Source organism: Rhineura floridana, chromosome 5, assembly GCF_030035675.1.
Source record: "Rhineura floridana isolate rRhiFlo1 chromosome 5, rRhiFlo1.hap2, whole genome shotgun sequence".
In the NCBI taxonomy this organism is placed as follows: domain Eukaryota; kingdom Metazoa; phylum Chordata; class Lepidosauria; order Squamata; family Rhineuridae; genus Rhineura; species Rhineura floridana.
In genome coordinates, this window is record NC_084484.1 from 44519861 (window position 1) to 44541683 (window position 21823).

Sequence of the window (21823 nt, forward strand, 5' to 3'; positions counted from 1 at the left end):
CCACGCAACAGTATAAAATTATATTTGTAGATGAAAGACTCACAGGCTTTTCTAAGAGTGCTCTTTTAAATTTCTCAGGAATGTGCAATGTAGTCCTAAACTCCACTGAACTCCACTGTTTGTGGAGGACAGCAATCTAAATAAAAGTAACATTTTTAAAGTGTTAAAACACACATGTACACACACACACACACACACAACCCCCCTACTGTCTGAGCAAGTTAAAACCAAGGGGGAAATCCAGCAATAAAGTAAGCATTTTAAAGTCCCATTTATATCAACAGACTGAAGCAAATCCCGAGTTCTCTTGCTGAAAACAGTAGGACCTAAAAAGACTTGACTTTTACTGGATTGTGCCCAGAGACAGCTGGGCACAAGCTGTGATCATTCAATTTTATTTGCTGATGAGGAAAAAAAAGCTGCACCCAACCATTCAAGATTGCCAACCATGTGCAGCCCAGTTCCGTTGAAGACTATTTGAACCACATGGTAGAAGAAAAAGATGCACTTTCATGAGTGAAGATGAACAGATACACATATCTGTGATCACACAGTTGTCTATTTTGTTGTGTACGCATGCACGGGAACCTATTTCCAATCACAGCTTTCCATCCTAATGTTTATAATGTACAGTAGATGAAAGTATGAACTTCATGCATGACAGGATACACATGTGTATATTAAGTTTCCCACATTTATGTGGGGAAAATGCCATGTATAAAATGGTCCTGACTTGTTCCATGTTCTGATTAACTTAAATCAGTTTACTCCCATTGAAGATGGCAACAGGTTATGTTAGGGCAGGGTTTACAGTATTTTCAGAAAGACAAAAGAAGTAATATAGCATCAATGTTGTAAATAAACTCCGAACTAACACCCAAAGTTGGCATGAAAAGTCTCTCTCAGTTTTATGGAATGCTCAGTCCTGCCTCAAACATTGCATGAGGTATAGTTGCTGCTTTGCAGTTATATCACACTAACGTCTCGCACGCTGGTGGAAGGCTTTTTGATCTAGTGGACGCTTCTGTCAGTGAAAAAAGGAGGGAGGCAACATTTGCTCCTTTCCTCCTCCCACCACCACCTCCCACATCGTTTCAAGGAGTCCCCCAACCCTCCGGAGCAGTTTTTGGGGATGCAGAGGAGGCTGCACGGAGGTGAAAAAGGTGGAAAAGAAAATTAAAAAGAAATACTTCCCTCCCTGTTCCCCTGATGGAAGCTTCTGCTGGATCAAAGAGACTTCTGTCTGTGCGAGGGACGCCACTGGATACAGCCTGTTCTCACCAGTAAAATCTGTAACTGGAAACTGAACAGGGTAGACTATACTGAGAATTCTAGAACACTACACAAGTTCCAGCTTTGCTCCTTCTGACTGCATTTGACTCAGGAGGATCTCATTTGTTAAAATGTAGGATCCTTGTATGCTCAAAGGATGTTTTAATGCTGGCTCATATTATCCGGATAGATTTTTCAGACCATCATCAAATGAATATGGAAAGCTGTTCAGATTTCTGTAATTTTAAAATACAGAACTCTTCTCAGTTAACTGGATTTGTAGAAAAGATTTATCTGCACCATTCATTACTTACCCTTTATGTATTATTAATCACTGGTCATTCATTTCAATTTGTTTATCAATAATGTATGAGTGTGAGTGAGCTTTTTCATTTTTTAAAATGAAATTCACTGTCACGTTGGCTGTGGCTGAAAACTGCATTTTTATCTCTCTAGAAATCATTGTTTTGGCTCAGCTAACTGAAACCATATTCTCTGAACTATTTTTTTTATCATGCCAAGGTTTGGTTAAACCTGAAAAAGCTGCAATTGCCTTAGGTAGCAAATACACAAGCAAAAACAACTGATTTCTGATTCTGGTACCAAAAATTGATTGTACAATATTTGAGACCTTGAAGCTCCTCACTAAAGAACTGACTTGTTAATTCAAATCAATATGTGAAATTGAGTCTCAGTACACCAATTGCCGTCTGTCAGGATTGCCACGGCACAATGCTAGAATCCCTTGCTCACCTATTTTCTGCAAATAGCACCCAGTTCTTCCTGTCTTCAGGAACCATGGAAGACTTCTCTGTCTTACTTTCCCCTTGGCGCCATCTTTTTTTCAGTTCAGCCACTCTCATTGTTTCACCTTTCTGCTGACCAGCATTCCTACCACCTCCTACCTTCCTACAACATATAGTCCTTCCTTATTTTAAAGTGCTTTTGGTTTGCTGCCTCCCCTGCTCTTTTCTTCAAGCCTAATTCTCCAACTACTCCTCTTTTAGGTTTATATTTCTTAGCCACCCCTGCCAGTTTATTGTCCTTCTTCAATCTCCATGCTTTGGGGTTTCTGCCTTCCTTCAAATTTTCCTAGTCTTCAGCCATTCCTTGTGTGAGGTTTTCATCCCAGGCACACTGACGACTTCCTCTCCCTTCAGAGAATCTAGGGAAGCTTTGTTCCTAGAGATTCAAACCATCTGTGAAATGGAAGTTCCATGATTTGAACTTCTAACGTTTTTTGCTTGTTTGATAAAAAGACATATATAGGTGCATGCCTAATTTAGTGTGGGACAAAGCATTGGGTCCCCCCCCTCTTCATCCCTAATCCAAACTGAGGACACATGCACCTGGTTTATGTAAAATGAAAATGAGCCAGGAGTTCGTTATGCAACTCCCATGTCTGGGGGGCTTTCTGTATCATATATCAGGCTACTTTGAAATCTGTTTCTGCACAAAACCTTCAGCCCAATTCACACAGTATACATGTACAAAAATAAAAAATATTTCAGTTATTTTTTCATTCTTACCTTCAAATAACAAAGTCGTTGGGGCACAATGGAACCAAAATTAAGCATGTTAAAACCCACTGGCTTCAGTAAAAAATATGCTTAACTCTCCCATTTTAAACAATGGGACATGAAAGCGACTAACTTTTGTTGCATTATGCACACCAAAGTCTGCAGATGTATTTGTTTACTTGATTTCCGTACAGGCTAGAGAGTTGGCTTGCACTGCTTAGCACTGTGACAATGTTTTTCTCAGGAAACTTTGGAAAACTCTTGTTACACTCAATTAGGGCCCATCCATACATCCTTTTAATCTGCAATCTAACCCCCTTGTGTGTCTATTAATTTGCCAGTGTCCATGCCATTCCCCACCATTTCGGACTTTCTTGTAGTTAAATCCGCACTTCTACTTTGCTATAAACCAATTATTTTTCTATCCCAATTATTAACCTCTCTAACCTCTGTAGTGAGGACATGTTTCTCTGGTTTACAGTATTATGGGTGGATGATGTTAGATCCCACCCTCTGTCCATGCCTCCTCCTTCTTTCTTACAGTTCATTCTGCTTCTGGCACTGAACCAGAGTACTTCCTTCTTCTGGCTTCTGTAGCTGTATCGCATTGCTTTTTTTCAACTACTCTTTTGCAAACGTAAAATCAAATGTTTAATAAATCATTAATCATTTAAAAGCTATTTTGCAATATTATTCAAACAAAGGTCAATAGACTTCACTGAAAACATGGCAAACTTGCACATGCATGTTAATTCAAAAAGTCAGATATAACCTTTGTGGTCTTCCAGAATAGCACGAGAAAGGCAAAGTACTGTTCTGGACCAGTCACCATAAAGGGGTGGACTTAGGGGTGTAACTAATGAAGAAGTGAATTAGACAAAAAAACATTAATGCCCATGCGTATGGATGTGAAAATTTGGGTTTTAAAAAACAAATCCAAGCACAAACAGAACATGTATGGATCTCAAGGACACCAACAGAATATGGAAAACATGGATTTTGAGGTTAGGTATGGATGGGCCCTTAGATGTGTGGGCTGCTACTGAAAGCAACAGATCTATGTTTCCTCTACTACTGTCCTTCATCTAGCAAACCAAACTGTTTGAGATGACAATACTGTGTCGAGAGTTTCCCCAACCAAATTCCACTGACTGACCTTTGAAGGCCAAGGAAACTCACAAAGCACTGACATAATGGCATACATTTTAGTTTAGTAGACATTACTGCGAAGGGGTAGAGAAAGGAAGAGAATCTTGGGCTACTGCTGTTAGTGGCAGACACACACCACACGTGATATTAAATTATCCCTTTATAACGTAGGAAAACTGGTTATTTGCCAATGCACCTGGTTTAAAAAGACTAACCCTAAGTAAGCACGCAAAGGATTGAAACCATTGTCATTTGAATGGCATATTCAAACTATAAACAGCAACAAACCTCCGCCATGAATATGTATTTGAATATGTATGATCTGAGGGTGATTTAAAATAATATTTCCCCCCTATATACTGAAAAGGAATTCTGCACTGTACCTGAAAATATGTAAATTGTGAATGGTAGAGGTCTGGATAAATATGAAGAGTAGTTCCAATAACCAGCAGTAGTTCAAATTTGTGAAGAGATGAACTGATGTATCCAGTAAAGCCCAGGCACCAGATCTTTAGGAGAGCTTCCAGATCAAACAGGACTGTAAATGCAACCTGGGGGAAACATATAAGAAAGAAAAATAGATCCTGAATAAGATTTTCAGAGATTTCATAGAACTGCTTCATACAGCCATTCTGGCATGACAGAGTCTGGCTTCTGTGCTCGTCATCAATATGCTAAATCCATATGCTGAGAATGCTCTTAAGAAAACCCTAAATATTAAAACCCTTAAGACTCCAGGTTCTGATCTCTGCCACTGGCCATAGGTCTAAGGGCCACTGGGGAGGTTAGACTCTCCGCCTCCTAGGAACAGCATCACAGGAAAGGGAAGCCCAGCATGGCCACACCCATCATCGAGAGAAAGAATGGCTGCAGAGAGGTTTGCTTTCTGCCTTGCTGTATATTATCCTATAAATATTGTTTGATATTTAAAGTATACTGACTTTTTATTAAAAAAAAATTCCTCCAAGTAATTTGATTCATATTTCTGCCCAATATCTGTCATGCTCCACACAAAATACAGATACATGTTATTTAGGGGTAATTTCACATCTGGTTGATAAAAGCTACTCAGGGTTTGCTTAGCTACAGCACTGTGAGAACTCATCTGTGAGTAGCATACAATGACACACCAGCAAGGGAAGATCAGTTTGCCATCAACTAGATACATATGCCTGTTTTCAACTCACCACTTTTGTCATACTAATCTCCCCCCTCTACCTTTTCCCTCTACTTTCACAGAATCATAGAATAGTAGAGTTGGAAAGGGCCTATAAGGCCATCAAGTCCAACCCCCTGCTCAATGCAGGAATCCAAAGCAAAGCATTCCCAACAGATGGCTGTCCAGCTGCCTCGTGAATGCCTCCAGTGTCGGAGAGCCCACTACCTCTCTAGGTAATTGATTCCATTGTTGTATGGCTCTAACAGTTAGGAAGTTTTTCCTGATGTCCAGTCGAAATCTGGCTTCCTGCAACTTGAGCCCATTATTCCGTGTCCTGCACTCTGGGATGATCAAGAAGAGATCCTGGCCCTCCTCTATGTGACAACCTTTCATGTACTTGAAGAGTGCTATCATATCTCCTTTCAGTCTTCTCTTCTCCAGGCTAAACATGCCCAGTTCTTTTAGTCTCTCCTCATAGGGCTTTGTTTCCAGTCCCCTGATCATCTTTGTTGCCCTCCTCTGAATCTGTCTGTTTGTCTGCATCCTTCTTGAAGTGTGGAGACCAGAACTGGGTGCAGTATTCAAGAGGAGGCCTAACCAGTGCTGAATAGAGGGGAACCAATACTTCATGTGATTTGGAAACTATACTTCTGTTAATGCAGCCTAATATAGCATTTGCCTTTTTTGCAGCCACATCACACTGTTGGCTCATATTCAGTTTGTGATCAACAACAATTCCAAGATCCTTCTCACATGTTGTATTACTGAGCCAAGTATCCCCCATCTTATAACTGTGCATTTGGTTTCTTTTTCCTAAGTGTAGAACTTTGCATGTATCCCTGTTGAATTTCATTCTGTTATTTTCAGCCCTATGCTCCAGCCTATCGAGGTCCCTTTGAATTTTATTTCTTTTTTTTTCCAATTAATTTTTATTCAGATTTTCAAAATCAAGACAATACAAAAAGAAAAACACAAATTAAAACTAATACAACAAAAAGAAAAAAACTATTGACTTCCGATTGGTCGTAGTTCAGCTATAGGTCTATAATATATAACAAACCTGTCTCTTGATAAATTATAAAATCACCTTCCTCCAGCAGTTATCTTAGTTGGTATCAAATCTCATTAACATCATATCATTTTATTCTACAAAAAGTCAAAGAGAAGTTTCCAATCCTTGAGATATATGTCCATCAATTTTTTTTCTAGATAGACATGTCAATTAATCCAACTCTTCAAGTCTATTAAATCCAGTAATTTCAAATCGCTCTTCTTCCTTTATCTGTGTTGATTCCATCTTCCATCTTTACGCACCCAATAATCTTGCTGTCATAGTCATATAATAAGAGTCTGATAGGGATTTCCTTCATCACAAATATTTTCTTGCCATCATTTCCGAACGTATCACTGAAGTATTGTTGCAGAACCGCATCTCTATTCCTCTTTTTTACAGAATGCACTAGCACATCTCTTGAAGGGTTTTTCATTGTCACAAAACAGGAATTAATTCTGTAAACTTTCTCCATTTCAAGTTCCATCAAATCCTTCCAGTCCATGAATTTTTTCGAACCGATGATATCTTTATCTCCAATCTCTTCACCAATTCCTTCAGGGACAGCGCTGAATTCCAAACAGTAATATTTGTCTCCAGGATCCATCACAGCCAGGAAATCCAAATCTTTTTCCAAGACCATATTTAATCCAATCTCCAGGGCTTGAACCTTCCCTTTAATTTTTCTTTCATCCTTTTTTAATTTTCCAAATTTATCTTTGTTCTCCTTTCTCATAGAATCCTGAATTTCTTTCAGCTCCTGTCTCATTTCGCCAAATTCACTTATCATCACTTGTCTGTTATGTCTGAGTTCTTGTTTTGTTAGCTTAATCTCATTCATTATTTTCTGAAACATATCTAAAGAGAAAGTCCCTTCTTGTACATCCATGATCTCAACCATCTTCTTGATAGTCATTCTAAAAACAAAAAAACCCACAATCCCTTCAATTTCCAATGTCCCAAGCAAAGAACAGTTTATTTCTTTATCCAGTTACAAAGGAGTTAATCTTTCAAGCCAGCTGACGTCACCCTCTAGACAAGACGAACTGCCTTATCTCTTGTATGTGTAGTGCCAAAACAACTTTAATTCACAGCATCCAAATAATTAGTAGCGGGAAGAATGAGCAGATTCGTAAAAAAAAAAAAAAAAGTAAACCGGAAAAAATAGTCCCAGACATATATTACTCAAAAGTCTTATAAATCAAAAAAAAAATTCTCTTTAAATTAAAAACCCCTCAGCCGTTTGTAATCTTTATAATGCTGAATTCCATGCCAGCTTTTTGCAATAAAAATAAAGATTTTCTATATTTTCTTCCCCTTAGCTCCGTGAATTTTTAGCTATGACTCACCCAGGGTTTCTTAATTGCTGGTTCTTTGACAAATCTCTTTAGCTGTATTGATAACAAAATAATGAGAAAAGACAGGAGAATGCTTGCCTGTTAATCCGTTTTTCTTTGAAGAAAAAAAACGGCTCACTTAATCAGTTGAGCTGGTTGGAAATCCTAGCTCCGTCCGAGCTGCTGGAAGACCTTCTTTCACAGAATTCCAGCCTCCAACAAACACAACAAAGCTCTGTGGAAAATCTCTACGTTTCTTCCTTATCCGGAAAAAATTTTCCCCAGTCAAAAAGCCCTTCTGACTGTTTTTAAAACTGAAAAAGTTTCCACTAAGACGGGAGCCCGTCCCAGAGGCAGCACAGGCGGAGCGATCCTCCTGGGAAGTCCCCTTTGAATTTTATTTCTGTCGACCACGGTATTAGCTATGCCCCCCAATTTTGTATCACTGCAAATTTGATATGCATGCTCTGTACCTTCTCATCCAAGTCGTTAATAAAAATATTGAAGAGTACTGGGCCTAGGACCGAGGCCTGCAGTACCCCATTCGTTACTTCCACCCAGTTTGAGAAGGAACCATTGAGTACGATTCTGGAGCCAACTGTGGATCCACTTGATAGATGTTCCATCCAGCCCACATTTAGCTAGTTTGCTAATCAGAATATCATGGGGCATTTTGTGAAAAGGTTTGTTGAAGTTGAGATATATTATGTCCTCAGCATTCCCACAGTCTACAAGGGAGTTTACCCAATCAAAAAATGAGATGAGATTCGTTTGGCAGGATTTGTTCTTCATAAATCCTTGTTGGCTCCTAGTAATCACTGCATTGTTTTCAAGGTGCTTACAGATTGACTGCTTTAAAATCTGTTCCAGAATTTTTCCAGGGATCGATGTTAGGCTGACTGGTCTGTCGTTCCCCGGTTCCTCCTTTTTGAAGATAGCAACAACATTAGCTCTCTTCCAGTCATCCGGCACTTCACCAGTCCTCCATGATTTCATAAAGATAATAGAGAGGGGTTCTGAGAGTTCTTCAGTCAGTTCCTTCAATACTCTAGGATGCAGTTCATCGGGCACTGCCAATTTGAACTCATTCAAAGTGATTAGGTATTCCTTGACCATTTGCTTATCAATCTCAAGCTCCAATCCTGCCCCTTCTACTTCATGTTTCCGGGAGGGTCACAGACCCTTTTTGGGGAGAAGAATGAGCCAAAGTAGGAATTGAGCACTTCTGCCTTTTCTTTGTCATCTATTATCATTTTGCCATCTGCATTGAGTAGCTGTGCCACCATTTCTTTTCTCTGTCTTTTACTATGGACATACCTGAAGAAAGCTTTTTTGTTGCTTTTAGCATCCATCGCTAACCTCAGCTCATTCTCAGCTTTAGCCTTCCTGACACCATCCCTGCAATTCCGTGATACTTCCTTTGTGGCCTGGCCTTCTTTCCACTTCCTGTATGTGTCCTTTTTTTGTTTTCAGGTCATCTCTAAGTTTTTTGTGAAGCCACATTGGCTTCTTCTGTTGTTTCCCCCATTTTTTCCATGATGGAATTGCTTGCCATTGCGCTTTTAGAATCTCCTTTTTTTAGAAACTCCCACCCATCTTGGACTCCTTTTCTCATTAGGGTGGCTTGCCATGGAACCATACTTACAACTGTTCTGAGTTTACTAAAATCAGCTTTCCTGAAGTCCAGGGTGCGCGTATGGCCACTCTCAGCTTTTGCTTCTGTTAAAATCAAGAATTCAAGTATGGTGTGGTCACTTTCCCCAGAGTTCCCGTAACTGCCACTTCATCCACCAAATCATCTCTATTGGTTAGAATCAAGCCCAGGATAGCTGATCCTCTGATTGCTTCCTCCACTTTCTGTAGGAGGAAGTTATCTCCAACACAAGTCACAAATTTCTTGGAGGGGCCATGTTTGGCAGAATTTGTCTCCCAACAGATATCAGGATAATTGAAATCCCCCATTACTACTACATCATGCCTCCTTGAAACATTGGCAATTTGCCTTTCAAAAGTTACATTCTCGTCTTCTCCTTGATTGGGTGGTCGGTAGTAGACTCCAAGCACCACATTCCTTTTATTACTTGCCCCATTAATTTTAATCCAGATAATCACAGTGGAGCTAGGGTTTCCTTCCCTTGTGTGTCTTTTCTTTTTAGCTTGTAAACTGCTTTGGGAGACAATATTTGTCTGAAAAAGCATGATAAAAATGTATCAAGCAAAACAATTTGTGCAGAACTGTCATCTGAAGTATGAATGCTATATTTTTTTAAAAAATATTTCCCTATGGTACAAAAGCGAAATGTGGGCATTTCTGTCAGACATGCCCCAAAAGGTCACTAAATGTGATCTATTAAGGGGCAAGTGTGTTCTAGAATGTTGACACTTTCAACTGTTCTGTTATGAGAAGATTAACAATTACAGAGTTAAAATATATTTTAATGTATTCCAAAATTGTATAGGCTGGTTGATTTGCATATTATATGCTTGTCAAAGGAGCTCAAAACCAATAACATTTTTTTAAAAAATCTCGAGTTTGCATAACATTTGGTTAAATTTAAAAACGCCTGACTTTTTCCCCCAAGAGTAAAGAGAGGAGTCTTTCAGTTGTCATTATTTAGAAGAGAAGACTCTGAATCCAAACAGGCACCCTTGGTGTGAGCATTTTGGTAGTTCTTGTTAGTCATGAAATATTATAAAATAGACCTTGACACAGCATAGAGTGATGAAGTGGTAACATGAATGATGGCAGTTCAGCATGCTGTCACATCTTTTTGTGCCAAAATGACTATGCCTCTCAGGAACTGTACAAGGGAAAAACAACTGTGGAAGGCAGAGTGTGTGGGATGTCACCCAGAAGCACATTTTCCACCAAGACTCCAGGAGACAGTCGACCTATTCACTCCAAATTGTTCATACGCTGAGCAGGTTGGTGTTTGATGTATCATTTTATTTTTCTATTTGAAAAACTACAATACATAAGACTTTGTACTGTAACATATTATTATCACCATCACTTCTTTTAATGCTGAATTCAGTCCCACCCAAGTAAAACAGGATTATCCAAAATAAGGTAGCATTCTGCATTCTTGGGGAACTACCTAGGAATGTAGGTATGCAAAGTGCACTAGCTTGCAAATTAAAACAAACAGACAAATTTAAAAATATGGTCTGAAAAAGGCACACACTCAGTGGCTTCCAGGACTTATGGTATGCTGAGGGTGTCAGTAGGAAGGGAAAAAAGGTGGTAGAATTGGAGCACCTAGCAAATTAGTATATCCTGGAGATGAGCATTTGGGCTGGGACAATGCACAGGTTTAAAAACTCTCCTCTCAGCACTAGACAGGAAGGTTCGGGAGAGAAGAAGGGAATAAATACCATTTCACTTACCCACCTTCTAAGAATCCCCCCCACGCTATTTAGCAATACATTGCTCAAATTAGGGGGTGGCAACTAACATTGAACCTGACAGAATGGAAAAAAGGAGAACACACCCCACTGCACACTCCAAAGGGTGCTATGCTACAAAGTTCCTTTTCCAGATTGATTGGAGCCCTCCATTCCTGCCATGAGCTAGGGATACACTACAATATATTATTGTAGAGTTCTGCCTGTCTATATTTAAAAACCAGTTCCCAACGTTCTGTACCACTTTGCTAAGAGTCCATCTCATTTCAGCATGACCAAGAAAGAAAATTCATTTACTTTCTTCAATGTGTTATTGGCTGCCATTCCCTCCTGCAAATAAAAATTTAAACACCATACTTAGAACACTATTGTGGTAAGGATAGAGTCTACCTTCCACTCTTGACACCAGAGTCCCTCATGCATACATCCTTCCCAGTCATAATGATGGGATGTAATCTGACTAGTAATTAAATACAAGTGGTCTGTCTTCTTCTTTGAGACGGGGAATATTCCACATATGCATTACACATCTGGACTGCATATTTAAGCTGTGAGACCCCCAGAGATTTATTACATATTGCTACTTACCTAGATGATATTGGTGTTGAGTAATTATGTATTTATTTATTAATTATGTAAACCACAATTCAGGAATAACTGAAGTGCACTTTGAAGTAATGAACATTTTCCTACACAAAAGTGATTTTCTGAACTTAACTTTGTGGTGAGACATGAGGGATTTTTTTCTTTTAAATTTTATAAAGGAGCTGTTATATGATTTCCCCCAACCCTACATGTGCTACATTCCTGTTATGAAAAAAACTTTGCCAGGTATAGCCAGCTGACGGAACCCTCCTGCCCCAGCTCATTATTGGTGACATTTTCTTTGAGGAAATGTTCTTTCAGAAAGCTATATAGTAAACATGTCAACTGCTGACAGAAAATGTGGACAAATCGGTAAATAATTCTTACTGTGCTTTAAGAGTAATAATAATTTTTAAATGACACACTTTTTAAATTGCTTGATATTTGCCTCTGCTCACTTACCTTGTATTAGTGGGGAAAACCTGACAATTTCAGGGCACTCACCTCTGCAAGGTAGAATTCATCATACTGACTCTTAAAAGTCTCTCCCTTGTAATAATTGCTAGCAGCAACAATGACATCCACTGCCACCATGCTCAGGATAAACATATGGAAAATGGAGGACCTCATCATTCTCTGCAGGAAGAAAAACACGTGTGTGTAGAATCTCTTCTTTGGGTAAAGAAAAAAAACTTTGAATCATATGCAAAAATAATTATGTTGACTCCAACAGCTGCATCAGTCAGAATCACTGCATCTAGAAATCTCCATGAAATCTCCATGAAACCCCCATAACTATAATCTACAAAGGTGTCACAGCTCCAAGATAGAGCACCTGCTTTGCATGCAGAAAATCCTAGGGTCAATCCCGGGCATCTCCACTTCAGGGGATAAAGTAACAGACGGTTGATTGGTAGGTAGGTAGCAGGTGGATCACATCAGCAAGACCTCTGCCTGAGACCTTGAAAAGCCACTGCCCGGCAGAGTAGATAGCATTGGGACAGATGAACAAACTGGTACTCTGCTAAAGGCTCAGAAGCCAGATTGGATTTCAACATAGTGCTCTCTATGCTCAGAAGCATGCATGTCATCCACAGGCTCTTCCCTATGCCTCCCACCCTTACACAACACATACATTGCCTTTCAAATGGGTTTCTAGTGTTCCCTCTTCCACCCTGACCATGGCCAAAAATGGGAAATTAGTAAATCCAGTTATTTGTTATAATATACAGACATGGAATAAAAGTACATTTATTTTGCACATGCTACTCTTGAAATAAGAAAACAAATCTAAAGATTCTGTGCATGACAGCAGAAAGGTTGCACTGCAGCATTAACAAACTAGTATCCCAATATATTCTCTATTCACTACAGGTTACAGAACAGACATTCTCAGGAGTAGCTAGGAATTTCAGTCGAATGCATGCGGAGTACACACTTGGATTACAGTCCAGTCTAGCGCTGTAGCCGAATTGGATATGATAGCATTTTGCTCACTACATGATCCCTGGCTGGAATCATGCAGTAAGGAAAATGAAAATGACACTGGAGAGGCAGCAGAGAGGAAAAACTAGGTGGATGTGAACAGTCATTAAAAACAAGAAAAATACATCTTGTTTCCACCTCCACCCCATTACCTGCCAACCCTGACTCACCTTGAAAATGTCCATGGGTTAAAAAAAACAATAATCAGCATATTTATTTGAATTCTGGCTCAGGCACATGCTGTATTTTATACGTATAGTTTTGAACTTTTTATGCTATAGAATTTTAAAATGCATTCACAGGCTGAAAAAAAAGTTACCCATTTTGAACCCCTTCCAAAGTATTAATTTTGCTCCTGCGTCAATATTACACCACCCAAGTGGGATGTGTGAATGGAGCATTTGCTTGTTGGACAGAATGGAATCAAACATTATTTTAGACTGCAGTCTGGTCAGCTAGATTTCAGAGTTTTTCAGATCACACACTATGGGAAGCTATTGTAAAAACTTTCAAAAAGGTATGTTTTGCCAGGTGTTGTTCTTGCTTAAATTACTATCTTTTTTTAATCCTTCAAAGAGCTTCTTAAATAATATAGGGACGAGAAGAAAGCAATGCTCTGATGTAAGTGCCCGGAATCTGTATAATAGAAGAACCCTGTATAGTATCAATGTTGAACCAAAGATTACCTGCACTGAGCAAGGTGCAAGCAAAATCATTTTTAGCCCTCAACCACAAAAATAAGGTTACAATTAGAGACACACCTATTTTGAATTGTGCCAGTGTGATCAATGGAGACTTACTGCCAAACCCAAGATCAGCTGGGATGAGTGGAATTTGGAATAGGTAGATCTCCAGTTGAGCCTGGCTCAAGCTGGGGCTATGCCTGCCGGCATAAGCCCTCCATCCTGGCTCAGACAGTTCAGCCAGGGCTCAGCCACAGCCAGAGGAAGTCCCCAAAACGGGGCTTTCCAGGGACATGGCGTGGCATGGCGTGGCAGTGAGGGGGACAAGTCGGAAGACTTGCATCATTCCCAACTCTGTTCAGCTTGGCCATGTGACTTAGCAACTCAGCAGAAATTAAACTGGCAAAAGGGGTGGTGAAGTCAAACTGTGTTTTAAGACTTGTTTTCCCTCTGTTAGACTCAGGCTGGCTTAGTAGTCCTGCTCTTGAACAGAGTTTGGAATAGGGAATAGGGATCAATTACACTGGCATAATTTACCCCAGCATAAATTACACTGTTTTACTATAATTTGGATTGGTCTGCCTGTCCTACTGAATTCACTGGGGCTTGCTCCCGGGTTTAGAATTGCAGCCTCAGTAAATATCAGACTGCAAGTTTCCTGTTGTTATAGCAAATCATTTATTAATGTGAAAAGCAGGGTGACATTGTTCCCTGTCTAGAGGACATAAAACAGATGATTAAATGTGCAATATCCCCCAAAGCACATGTCAACCTGTAATAAGCCACTTTTAATAATCTGAATGCTTTGAAAAATAAGTAAGGGCATCTACAATGTGACCAAACTAGAAATTCACAGAAAGGAGGACAGTCTGCCAAAGGTTCATTTAATTTAAGGAGAGACTGCAGCTGAAACAGTGAATGAACATTTGGGAACTATGACCTCCATTTTAAGCACAGTTAGAAAGTAGTGAGAACCTTGGATCAAAACCCTGTCCCTGAGCACTCTTTCCTCTATGGAGTAAATGAGAACTGTCCCAGGGAAATAAGGCTTGGATCAGCTTAAAACAGTTGGGAGAAAAGCAGACCCACTATGATTCAGTGGTAACAGCATTGCATGTAGATGCTAAAAATGGTAGGTGGATTCTAAATACAACACATTCTGTAAGTGGGCCAGTCTTCTTACTAATATTAGTGAGAACTGGTCTATTTCTACCTTACTTGGAGTAATATGGATCCGAACTCAAGGCAGCACTAGCCCGTGGGCATTTCAGCATCCTAGACAGATGTTCAGATCTTCTTCATTTCATGTTTTAGTAACTGTAGTATCTCCTTCCCTGCAGATTTCCCAGCCAGCATTATGTCTACTCTTCTAGGATTCATGTTCACTAGAAACCAGGCTTTAGTGTTCAAGCTCCAGCCCTCTGGAATCAATTACCAGCCGAAATTAGACAGGCACCTAACATCATGATGTTTTAGATACCTGTTGAAGACATTTTTATTCAAGAAAGCTTTCCACGATGAGTGACCCAAACACTTATTGATTACATATTTACAGATACGGTTTTATTATTTTTTATTATTTGTAAGATGTACCTCTAATTGTTTTCATTTCATTGTAGAAATGATTTTATTGTTTTACCCTATTTTATCTTGTATACTGCTTTGATGGCCTCTGGCCATGAAGCAGTTTATAAATTCTGTTAAATAAATATCACTCTCCCTGAACCACTTTGAATGTCCCTACTCTGAGAACCCTCTGCATATGTTGCTGAATAAACCTGCCTGGGCCTTAATATTGGCCTCAAAGGCATTGCTTGTGATCCACCCAGGGAGAACAATTAGACTGGCAAACATGATTAGGGATTTCTCAGTCTCTAGTGGAACTCCCTCCCAAGGGATATGTGTTTGGCCCTATCAGTTTAGGCTTGAAAAGCCATTTGTTTCAAGTTGCTGCATTGCTGTTTGGGAATGCAGTGTGTATTCATTACCCACTAGATCCCTCAACCTCCCAGAGAAGAGCGCAATCTGGGAGGCAGCAGACACTGTTCTGAGCATGCCTAAATGAGGTGTGGAACCAAGAACAGAGGTCCAGACTAAGGGCTCATCCAGATGACTGCAAAATGTGTGACACGCCCGCTATGTGTGTTCATTATTTTACGGCCGTCCAAATGACATCTCGCGCTGTTACGCATTTTCGCGGGTTAAATCCGCTCCTTGAAATACCAGCAAAAATGTGATTTGCTGTTTAAAATCGGGAATCATCCGCTGTGCCTTCAGGAGGTAGGATGCAATACCATGGACTTTACAGATGATGGGTGGGTCTTGGGCGTTTCCCCTTGCCCCTTCTCCTCATTCCAGCCAATCACGTATCTGCACTTTTGCACATGTGCGAGAATAAGCCCGGGAAAATTGAACCAATCATCGCAATGGTGCGGTGTTGGGGGGGGTCTGCAACTACTGCGCAGATGCATTTTATTTTTTGCCAGCCTGCAAACTGGGCGGCCGCTCTGGGTGAGATCTGCAATGCACAGCAAGAGAGAAAGGGGCTGCTGGTCGGTTTCACGCCTGCCTCCGGAAAGCTTTGCCAATTTCATTCTACTCGCTGGGGTTTTTGTTTCAAATCATTTCGCCGCGGGAAGGAAAGGGAGAAGGAGGGGTGTGTGACACGCTTCTTGCTTTTTTGGAGAAATAAGTGCAATTGCCAGCATGTGTATCTCCTTAAATATCCATAAAGGCAGAAAAGCATACATTCCATAAAGGCAGAAAAGCATACATAAGCGTAATATCGCAAATACAAACAAGAAAGCAAGCAGGCTTCAAATGGGTAGACCTGGTGGCCTGGTCTACCCATTGAAATGCATAGACTTTCTGGATGCCAGGTCTACCTATTGAAATGCCAGATCTACTCATTGAAACGCATTGGCTATTGTGACACCAGGTCTACCCATTGAGACGCATGGGCTTTTCTGCCCCCAGTTCTACCTGTTGAAAGTAATGGGCATTCCCTGCCCTGCATATTAGTGGTTTGCTACAGTGTCCCCGCCGCCCGAAACCATAGAGACTGGAGAACCATAGAGCAAGAAATGTGTCAACCCCCCTCCTTCTCCCTTTCCTTCCCGCGGTGAAATGATTTGAAACAAAAACAGCAGCGAGTAGAATGAAATTGACAAAGCTTTCCGGAGGCACGCGTGAAACCAACCAGCAGCCCCTTTCTTGTTTGTATTTGCGATATTATGCTTAAAAGAATGTATGCTTTTCTGCCTTTATGGATATTTAAGGAGATACACATGCTGGTAATTGCACTTATTTCTCCAAAAAAGCAAGAAACGTTTCACCCCCCCTTCTCCCTTACCTCCCGCGGCGAAATGATTTGAAACAAAAACCCCAGCGAGTAGAATGAAATTGACAAAGCTTTCCAGAAGCAGGCGTGAAACCGACCAGCAGCCCCTTCTTGTTTGTTTTTGCGATATTACGCTTAAACGAATGTATGCTTTTCTGCCTTTATGGATATTTAAGGAGATACACACACTGGCAATTGCACTTATTTCTTCAAAAAAGCAAGAAACGTGTCAGCCCCCCCTCCTTCTCCCTTTCCTTCCCGCGGCGAAATGATTTGAAGCAAAAACCCCAGCGAGTAGAATAAAATTGACAAAGCTTTCCAGAGGCAGGCTGAAACCGACCACCCCCCTCCTTCTCCCTTTCCTTCCGCAGCGAGAACTCATTTACAGCCATATTGTGCTTCGTTGCAAAGGGGGAGAGGAGCATACGTCATTTTTTTTGCTGACCAATTGGTTGATAGGGGGAGGTTTTAGAGGCGGAGCTTGGAAAAAGCAAAAAGAATGTAGGGGTCTTACTGCTGCGTGTGCGGATGCAAAAAAGCGTTTTTTTAAATTGAGAAAGAGCAAACTAAAAGGCAAAGTGAAGACTATCAGATGACAAACCAAATATAGAAACCGTGGATTATCCCGCTCCGTTTGGATAAGTCCTAACACTTTGGAAAAGGTAGAATTTAATAACTGATGCTCTTTGACTGTCAATTGCAAAAGATCAATCCATCAACTGGTACTTATTCCTGATAAGTATTTATAGGTAAGCACTCAAATTGCACCAGAAGCCAATGTTGTATTTTAAACCAAAAGTGCCTCTCTCGCAGCTTATAAATCAGCTAGAGTAGCAACATCACGTCGTCGTCTCCATGACAAAGAAGTTCCCAGCCTTTCAACAACCATAATTGGGTTCAAAGAAACTCAATGAGTGACAGGTGTATGATAAAAGAAATCTAAAAATACTACAGAAACAGTTCACAACAATAACACATTTAAATGATTATCCTCCATTCAGCCCTTAAGATTGCTGACATACCATGACCTTCAAAATACAAACATTTCCTGTACTTTGCCTAAATTGCAAAGTAAAACCTGAGTAACTTAAATGATTAACTGTTTTCTTCTTTTGTTTAGCACACCAGAATGAAACTAAGTCAGAAAGTATTCTTACATAAAGAGAGTAGAAATAAAGCAGTTTAAGCACTCTCCAGGTGTGAATGTATTAGACACCCTTGCTATCCATTAAGACTGGTTTTGTCCAATTCATTGTGGCCATTGCTTTTTCTACAATTTTATTACAAATGCTTATATGGAATGCCATGAAGTCGCATTTGAACACACTATAATCTTGGTACACAACTAAGTTTCACCAGGGTGCCTATACTGAATTGAGCAAGCGATAGTGAAAAGCCAGAAACATTGGCTATGCCTAATGATTCACTCCCAGGAGAGCTAGATACCATTAAATTCCTTTTCTTCCTGATGTGAACAACAACTGAAGCTTTGGCAGAATTCTCCACTCAGATATTTCTTCGCTAGTGACCCTTATTTTGTATATACCTTACTTTCACACAGGAGTGAGCAGATGGGGTATATAATATAGAAAGATCTGGGGAAGATCTTTTGCTTCTCTGGAAGATTTGGGGTAAACAGCCTTTTGCCTTTGCCTCTCAGAAAATATACCATCTAAGAAGAGGGGCCACTGGTTCAGCAACCTTGCTGTGGACTAAATTGGGCCCCTGGATCGCCAGTTGCCTATCATGTTATCATTTTTATAAGTGTCTGTTATTTTCAGTTATCTTCTCTGTTGGGAATAGAGAGAGATACATTACTGCTTGTATTAATAATTGTGATCAAACAATTTGCACAGATCCATCTCTTTAATGCCTCACTAAGACCAACTTCCCTCTCCCTGGCTCTATCTTATTTAATGACATACACTAGACTTTTTCCTATTGACTGCCTCTGTACATGTCTTGCAAGTCCTGCTCTGCTCACCTGTGCACAGCCTGGATGGGAAGGGCATATTTGCGGCTAGGGGGCGATGCCGCAGCTGCCATTTTAGAGAGGGGCGGCGGTCGCTCATCACATATAATGTGCACAATTGACACACTGCATGAGGGGGCGGAGCGCCAGGGGCCTATTTAAGTCTGCGTCGCCCCTTCTATTCCTCTTGGCGGCTGACGCCCACCCCACCCTCCTTCTTTTATGGTGTGATCTAGGTCGCTTCGGGGCGGAGTAGGAATTTTTATCCTGCCCACCCTGGTTGGCGGGCAGGTTTTTTGCCTGCTCCACACTGTGAGGGAATTGAGTTAGGGGGTGTCATGATTAATAGGTGGTTTTGGCTGATTTGGCAAGGTTTAAAATGTTAATGCCCTGAGCAGGGCAGGTTGTGGGAGTACGGGTGTGGGAAGGGAAGTAGGTAAGGACAGCTATGGCCCCCTTAGGCACCTTTGGAGGTGATTGGTGGTTCCGGAGGCCTGTCTGTCAGGGCTTTACGGCTGAGGGCAGGCCATGGGCTGCTTTTGGGGCCAACTTACCTCATCCACCAGGAGTTGTACGGCCCTGGGGTGTGGTGACGTGGGAAGGCTCCCCTGCTCACCTACAGGGTGTGGCCAGGGTAAGCAGATGGGCTTGCCCTTGCCCCAGCAGGGGCTGGTTGCCCGAGAGCTGTATGGCAAGCTGCTTGCTTATAGACAGTTCCCGCACCTAGGTTTCCCCTCTGCAGGTCACTTTAAAGGGGTTTTGTTATAGTTTTAATAAAGTGGCCCTTTGTTCAACCCAAACTGCTGTGTCTGTGTCTGATTTCGCTCCTCAGCCGCAATTTAATACCATGATGAGCTTAGTATCATGATGAGCTATAGGAAACCCCTATTCTTTTCTTTACATTCAGGAAGCTCCCTGGATGACCTTGGGCCAATCAACATCAGCCTAGCTTACCTCACAGAGTTACTGTCACCTTGAGTTCTTTGGAGAAAAGGCAGGATGTCGGTCTAATAAATAATACATACATAAGATGTGACACAAAGGTACTGGAAGAGGACCTCATCTCCTTTTTAACCCAGTAGAACTATTTGAGGACCTTACACAATATGCATTTGCTCTGGAACTTTATGGTTATAGGCACTTGGCCCAAACCTTGTTGTTTAGGAAGGCCTTCAGCTGAAAAACATTTCTCACTATTAATATGTTAAGGTTTTGGGGCTGCTGTTTTATGGACTTGATTTTATTGTATACTGTATATATTTTGTTGTCAGCAACTTTGAGTTTCTTTTTCATGGATGAGTGGGATGTAAGCTTTTAAAATAAGAAGTCTTAGAAGGAAAAGAAACTACTACACCAGGCCTGAGGATAATACAAATTGTCTCCATTTGCTCGTCCTGGGACCTCTATGCTGAATTATATGAGCAATGACTCATGGGCTCAGCCATACGGCAAGATTAAATTATTTTAATGCTGCTAGGGAAACTTCTTCACCTCTTGATAAGAATAAGAATACTCTAGATAAGAGACCCAACAATTACCAATACAACCATGATATTGTATTGGAAGCCCACTACTAATGGAGGTTCATTCCAATCTCAGTTTAGGATCTCACACCATAATTACTTTCTTTAGATCCAATGGGTAATATTCAATGTTAGTCGGAGTAGACCTACTGAACTCAATAGACAAGTAACTTAAGTCCATTTATTCCACGGGTCTAATTCTGATCATGACTTCGTTGGAAATTGCTCAATATGAACTGATTTCTCTTACACAAAGTAAGTTCCAAGTAAGCTAAAAATTGAGTATACAATTATAACTTAAGTGGATGTATAATGCCTGAAAGGCAGCTAAATGCTTTGTTTTACTATTCAGTACATTTGCCTTTGTAAATAAACCTGACTAAAATCTATTATTAACATTCACTGCAGTCTCCAGTGAGTTGTCCAGTGCAATCTCTGCTGTAACATTATGGGATCTATTTCAGTTGATTGGCCTGATGATGTGGGCAAGATACTTGTGATGACACACCCAATCACATGTTCACTTGTCTCCTTGGTACATTAAATCCTGCTGTGGGAATATGGCTGGGTTAATCCAGGGCATGGTCCAATCATACCTGCAGAAGATATTGGTTCTAGTTATCTTGAAAAAGTCGGCGATTCTGCCATCCTGGACCCACTGGTTTCTGGTAACTATTGTTGTTGTTTATTTCTATCCCTCCTTTTGGCCAAAAGGCCCTCAAGGTGGGTTACAAAAATAAACACAAATACAGAAATATATATAAATAAAAACAGTACAATTTGCAAAAATACCAAGGTAATAACATTATTAAAAAGCAACAATAACTTTCAATGAAAATACAACAAATCACACTTTCCTAATAATTCCTGCCAATTAGACAATGTCTACTAGTTCTTACATCAATATGTTGACATCAAAACATGGTATCACTGAGGTGCCCTGCTGGTACTGCATCTGCCAGTCCTAATACAGGAAAAGGAGCAGGAGCAGTCGAGTTTTTTGCCAACATAGTGTCCATGGTAAGCAGTACTTCAACCTAATAACGGGGATGAAGTGATCGACGTTCCGGCTCTCGTAGGTCGTTGCAAAGGTGGAAACGACGGGCTCAGAAAGAGAGGAGAGGAAAGCAGTGGAAGCCTGCTCGAAGTGGGTGGGTCTGCCCATGGGAGAGATGGAAATGACGGGCTCTGAGAGGAAAGGGATGGAAGCCTGCTCAGAGTAGATGGATCTCCCTGTGGGGGAGGCCCCGATGCTGGAGCTCATATTGTTGGAGAGTTGGTATGGATCCACCATCATGGCCGGGCTGGACAACTAGAGGCCCAGTGGGGAGGGCGGCGGCAG

At 40.8% G+C, this 21823-nt stretch overlaps 1 protein-coding gene across 3 annotated transcripts in view; it reads right to left on the reverse strand.

The window, feature by feature from the left end:
- The window catches only part of NALCN (sodium leak channel, non-selective), a 281346-nt gene that overhangs the window by 115810 nt on the left and 143713 nt on the right, over positions 1-21823 (reverse strand). For all 3 annotated transcript variants that reach the window (XM_061629379.1, XM_061629378.1, XM_061629380.1), the window contains 2 exons: positions 11983-12114; positions 4325-4492 (listed from right to left, as the gene is read on the reverse strand). In XM_061629379.1, coding sequence (XP_061485363.1) covers positions 4325-4492; positions 11983-12114 — 300 coding nt within the window. The remainder of the gene's footprint in view (positions 1-4324; positions 4493-11982; positions 12115-21823) is intronic.